This window comes from Terrapene carolina, unplaced genomic scaffold (assembly GCF_002925995.2).
Source record: "Terrapene carolina triunguis isolate 2854851 unplaced genomic scaffold, T_m_triunguis-2.0 Scaffold405, whole genome shotgun sequence".
NCBI lineage: Eukaryota > Metazoa > Chordata > Testudines > Emydidae > Terrapene > Terrapene triunguis.
Genome location: NW_020664756.1, coordinates 324,529 through 330,564, shown reverse-complemented (window position 1 = coordinate 330,564; position 6,036 = coordinate 324,529). Strand labels below are relative to the sequence as shown.

Genomic DNA, 6,036 nt, shown 5'->3' with positions numbered 1-6,036 from the left:
CTCCACTCTCTGACCCTTTGTGCCAGGTGATGGGCACCCTCTTCGTCTACGCGCTCTTCATGATCGAGCTGCTCCAGGACGCGCCCCTGGAGAAGACGGACGAGATCATTTACTACGTCAACGCGGTGAGCCGGGTGCTGGAGTTCCTGGTGGCCGTCTGCGTGGTGGCCTACGGCACCTGGGAGTCCGTCTTCGGCGAGTGGAGCTGGATGGGCGCCTCCGTCATCATCATCCACTCCTACTTCAACGTGTGGCTGCGGGCCCAGTCGGGCTGGAAGAGCTTCCTGCTCCGCAGGGAGGCCGCCAAGAAGATCAACTCGCTGCCCAGGGCCACCAGGGGGCAGCTGCGGGACCACAACGACGTGTGTGCCATCTGCTTCCAGGTGAGCCGCCTCCCCCGCGGGATTGCGCCGTGGTGCCAGCGCTCAGCAGCGGGGACGGGGACTCCCTCTCCGGGGCACAGGGGGTCTCCAGCACCCTCCTCCTGCCCCGCGGAGTAGGTCACTGCTGGGGCACCTTCCCCTGCTTTTCAATGAGCCTGTGCGGGGGACAGGGCCAGTTCTCTTGCAGATCAGAAACCCCTTGAGTGCACTACGTGTATCTCGGGGGCCCCCTCCCCAGCCCAACCTGCTCTGCGCTAGGAGGTGGCTTCTCGGGGGGTTGTACAACCCGAGCTCCACAGTTGGCCTCCACGTGCCCTAGAGCGGGGGTAGGGTTGGATCCACTTCGAACGGGCTGCGAGGGCTGGGGGGGGGGGGGGGGCCAGGGGGGGGTCCCCCTCGGGGGGGGGGGGGGGGGGGGGGGGGGGGGGGTGTCACTGGGGGGTTCACACCGAGATCAAGGGCAGTGACTGACCCAACGGACCCCAGACTTGTCGCCTGCACAACCCCCTTGTCGGATGTCTTGCTCCCTGCGGCCCCAGGCAGCCTGGAGAACACCGGCGTGACCTGGCGTGCACCGGCGGTGCGAGGTCACGATGTGCGGAGGACGCCAGTTTGTAAAATGCCATCCTCCGCCCCCTTGTGATTGCTGTGACCCCTCCTGCAGCTGGTCTGACCCTACGCAGGCTGCCCCCCAGAGTGTGGGACCCGCTGGGCTAAACCCTGGGCAGTTAGTTGCTCAGTTCTTTCGTCCACTCAGCATTGCTAGGGGGCAGAGGAGTTTCCTGGGTTCAGGCTGCCTGCAGACTCAGGCGGACGCTGCCGCTCCCGTTACACTTGGGCCCGTTTGGCACGTGTACTCCAAGGCCATGAGCGTGAGATTCGGCTGAGTCTGGTTATGCCACGTGGGCCCCGTAACTGCCCCAGGCCATGTGCTCACCTGCCCTGGAATCCAGGCCCACGTGTTCCAGGCTCCATGGCCACGGGCGGGCAGCAGAATTGCACACTGACAAGGATTCGAGCCCTTACCGTTGAGAAGGGAAACCTAGGAAACCTGGCCTGAGGGGGAGGAATGCAGCACCGACTGCCTGAGTCTGCAGACAGCCTGGAACAGGAGCTCGCTGATCTGTGCTGAGACCCGTGACTTGTGCGGTACAAAGGATGCCAGTGGGGGGGCCTCTGGTGACAGCCCAGGCTGGCAGGTGCCTCCCACCGCAGCTGCCCAGCAGGATGGGTGGCTCACGTCTCCTGGTGACTTCCTAGGGGCCCTGAATGAGAGGGCCAATGGGCAGGCAGAGGGGTGCTGGGTAATGGGGCATTTCCTGGCCTCGTCTTGGGGTGCCAGCCATGCTGGAGAGGCTAGTGTGAGGTTGGCAGCACCCCTATAACACCCCCTTGCCCTCGATGGCACCAGGGAGCCTGGGACGGCCTCTTGAACCAGGCTCTGCCCCGGGTAACTGGAGACTGGATCTTCGTACCCGCGTCCCGTTTCAGCCGGGACAGCGGTGTCTGTCCCAGCCCTGGCTGTGCTGGCCGGCTCCCCACTAACCCTCCTTCCTCTGCCGGGCAGGAGATGAACGTGGCCGTGATCACCGACTGTGGCCACTTCTTCCACACGGGCTGCCTCCGCAAGTGGCTGTACGTGCAGGACACCTGCCCCATGTGCCACCAGCCGGTGAAGCCCTCGGCCACCGAGGGGCCGCAGCCAGACGGGGGAGAGCGGGCGGAGCCAGAGCCCGTCCCAGAGGAGCAGCCGCCTGAGAATGCAGATGCCGAGGCTGCGGGAAGGGCAAGGATCCCGGGCCCCAGCAGGACCGCTGAGGAGCAGGAGAACCCAGCACTGGCAGAGCCCAGCAGGGCCGGACTGCTCCCAGAAGCTGTGCCCAGTGTGGGGGGCAAGCCCATGGACCCAGCTGGGAGCAGGACTCCCCAGCCAGTGTCTCAGGGCTGCACTCAATAGCCGCGTGCCTATCTGGGGCGCACAGCCCTGCTGGGCACCCTGCCCCTCAGGACCGAGGAGCAGGCTCCTTCGGGAGCCCCAGCCCGGCGCCCAGGTGGAAGCACGGAGTGGGGCGGAGATCGTGGAGTGGGGCAGGAGCCGGGGCTGGCACGGTCTCCGACGGCAGCCACTGCCCCTCTTCAGCCTGCAGCGCCAGCCCCCCACCCCCGGAGCCTGGGTTGGGGCATCCCTGCAACCCGAGTGCCCAGCGAGTCAGTGCCAGGCATGGCCGGTGCCAGCAGAGGTGGTGTGACGGCCGCTGCCAGGCTGGGAAGTGTAACTGCCCGTGCGCTGCCCTGGAACACGCCCGCTTAGCCCCACAGGACAGGCCTGAGTCTGCAGACTTGCTTCAGCTCCGGAGTCCCCAGTGCAGTGCCAGGGAGGAGACGCCTGGCTTTTAGAAAGGCAGCAGGGCCCAGCCCAGCCCTGCTCCGGCTGCACGGAAACAACCGGGAGGCACTTGGCTGGCTCGTGCTCCATTGCGAACGAGCACCACCGGGCTGGGCTGCCCACGGTTCTAGAATGGGGGTGTTACCGCTGGCTCCCTAGTCGCTCGGCGGCTGCTGCGAAGCTGGGTGCCAGATCTGTGTGGGCTCTGCCCCAGCGCAGGGGCTCTCAGCCAGAAGGCAGCCGGCCGCACCCGCCCTTCCCGTCCCTTCCCCCTGCCGAAGTGGGAGAGGCCGAGACGCACTGGCCTGATGGCTCTGGGGTGACTGGGGCATCTTGCAGCTGCTTGGGACCATGTGCAGGAAGGGGGAGAACCTATCTGGGCAGGCCCTGTGCTCTCCAGGCCGGGCCTGTCTGCTGCACCACTGGTATTACAAGGCTCCTGGGGGGGACCTTGGCCCATCCCAGGATTGGGCCCTGGGCAGGGCAAAGTGCCCTTTCTCTCTGCTCGTTCAGCCTGCAGCATCCCCCGCAGAGCCTCTCCCTGTACCAGGCCAGTTCTGCTCTGAGAGGAGTTCGCCCTGGCAGGGGAGGGGCCAGGCTGCTGTTGTGACACACGGACGCGTAGCTATGCACTAACAGCAGCCATGTCTCACCCCAGAGGTGGCTGCATACCAGTGGTAGGCAAAGCAAGGACAGGCCGTGAAGTCTCCCCCGTTCTGTACTCTGCCCTCTCTGAAGTATTTTATCCACCACACGTCGATGCCCCTTTCCCATGCAAGGTCCCAAGGGAATGTGATGAAACTTGAATAGAAAACCCCTTTCGTTTTTAAAGCCTCAGGGATTAGTAATTCCAAGGAAGCTGTGGCTTCTCCCGGAGATGGACGGGCCTTCGTACAGCTGGGCTGGGCATGTCTGCACAGCGTGTTAGATCCATTTGGAGTGAGGTGTTCGATCACCGTCAGCTCTCTTCCCTTTGGAAGGGACCCCGTCCAGCCTTATTCATGGTACCTTTGGGCGATCAAAGCGCCTGGAATTTGCAGATTCCCATTAAAGCTGTCGCGCTGTGTGGGCCGTTTGCACTCGGACCAGCGACCAGCACAGGGTGGCTACGAAAGTGCCATTAAAGACACAAGGAACGTTTGTGTGGATCGTCACTGTGAACTGGGGGGGGACGGACAGGGCGGGTCCCGCTCCACTCCACTGCGTGGGTAACCCTGAGCCAAAGGGAATGGCCGCAGCCTAAACAGCCACCTGCCCTCAAAAACCAGGGGCCAGGACTGCCTGGTGCCGGTAACCTGCTCCGGCACCGCTGGTCTGGCCAGGTCCCCTCCCGTTCTCAACTCTTCGGTGTGCCCCAGTCCCTGATCTGCTCCAGCCCTCCCAGTGCCGCTGCCCAGCGTGCTGCCTGGCTCAGCCAGCCGCAGGGCCCTGGGCTCGGTGGTGAGGCAGGGGCCTGTGGAGGCTGTCGCCCGTCCCGCTCGATGCCAAGGGTTGCCCCTGCGCGGGCCTGTTCCTCCGTGCTAGCCGGGCCTTGGCCACTACTTCAGAGCTGCGGGCGCAGGGCTCTGGAGAGCAGAGGCAGCGGGCTCAGCGCAGGTTCTTGGCTGGCAGGATCGTGGAGGGGAGACACCGCTGCCCACCTGCTGGGGCATGGAGCTGGGGCAGTGTCCCGGAGTAATCCCCCTTCTCAGGGGAGGGACGATCCGAGGGCCTACTGCACACCGTGGGGCCAGGCCCTGGGCCAGAGAAACTGACCAACGAGCGCATGGGACCGTCGCTGTCCCTGCTCCTCACGTGGGGCTTGCCCTGCCCAGGTGAGTGGGGAAGCAGGGCCCTGCCCCTCCACGTCCCAGATGGCTGGAGGGGTCCAGCTGGCTCCTTCCCCTCTGGGCGGCAGTTCTCCCCACCACCGGCCATGCTGAGGAGCAGGCGGGGGGAGATCCGTGAGGAGGTCTCTGTCACCACGAACCAGCTGCAGCCATGTTTCTGCTTGTTTCTTGGAGCAAGTTTGATTCCTTCCTTCGAATCTCTGGCGGCTCCCTCGGCCCTGCCGAGGGGATGTTGGCTGCTGGCCTAGATCCTCTCCCAGTCCCCCCTGAATCCACTCCCCCAAATCTGGGCTAAACCTCTGTGCCAGCACTGTGCTGCTGGGAGGGGGGGGGCTGTTCATTTCATTCCAGGTGAGGATGTTTTAGGCCAAACCAGCCAGATCTCCTGGCTCCGCGCTGCAGCGACTGGGCAGGCAGTGGCCTCCTTGGGTCTCTGAGCCCAACGGGTGAAGGCTAACGGCATTCTGGGCTGTATAAGTAGGGGCATTGCCAGCAGATCGAGGGACGTGATCATTCCCCTCTATTCAACATTGGTGAGGCCTCATCTGGAGTACTGTGTCCAGTTTTGGGCCCCACCCTACAAGAAGGATGTGGAAAAATTGGAAAGAGTCCAGCGGAGGGCAACAAAAATGATTAGGGGTCTGGAGCACATGACTTACGAGGAGAGGCTGAGGGAAGTGGGATTGTTTAGTCTCCAGAAGAGAAGAATGAGGGGGGATTTGATAGCTGCTTTCAACTACCTGAAAGGGGGTTCCAAAGAGGATGGAGCTCGGATGTTCTCAGTGGTACCAGATGACAGAACAAGGAGTAATGGTCTCAAGTTGCAGTGGGGGAGGTTTAGGTTGGATATTAGGAAAAACTTTTTCACTAGGAGGGTGGTGAAGCACTGGAATAGGTTACCTAGGGAGGTGGTGGAATCTCCATCCTTTAGAGGTTTTTAAGGTCAGGCTTGACAAAGCCCTGGCTGGGACGATTTAGTTGGGGTTGGTCCTGCTTTGAGCAGGGGCTTGGACTAGATACCTCCTGAGGTCCCTTCCAACCCTGATAGTCTATGATTCAAGTTACTGGGATGGGGATTTCCCGGACCGTGCCCCTCAGGCTGGGGCGGGGGAAATTATGACTAGTGTGACCCTTGCAGGCCCTCTCTGCTCACCATGGACATGAAAGGTCCTGCCCAGGTTTGAGGTTTGCTCTGGAATCCCTCCCCCTTCAGTCCCTTGTTCCAGTTGCCACACTCCACCCCAGAGGTGGCTGCACACCTAGACTAGGGGGTGCCTGTGTGACGATGCGGTTCTGGCGGAACCCAACGGAGAGTGCCAACTCAGGACAAATTGCTCAAATAGGGCAGTTACAGCCCAAGGCTGGGGTTTTTTCCACCTCTAAGGCAAACCAAACCAGCCAGACTAGGAGGACTTCGGTCTCACCCCACTGGCTAACC

At 62.8% G+C, this 6,036-nt stretch overlaps 1 protein-coding gene across 3 annotated transcripts in view; it reads left to right on the top strand.

The window, feature by feature from the left end:
• Positions 1 to 3,894, top strand: part of LOC112120362 (RING finger protein 145-like) — a 13,696-nt gene extending 9,802 nt beyond the window's left edge. For 2 of the 3 annotated variants that reach the window (XM_026658181.2, XM_026658180.1), the window contains 2 exons: positions 27 to 383; positions 1,951 to 3,894. In XM_026658181.2, coding sequence (XP_026513966.1) covers positions 27 to 383; positions 1,951 to 2,340 — 747 coding nt within the window. In that variant the 3' untranslated portion in view covers positions 2,341 to 3,894. The remainder of the gene's footprint in view (positions 1 to 26; positions 384 to 1,950) is intronic. The other variant, XM_026658179.2, reaches the window with a different exon arrangement.
• Positions 3,895 to 6,036: the final 2,142 nt, after the last annotated feature.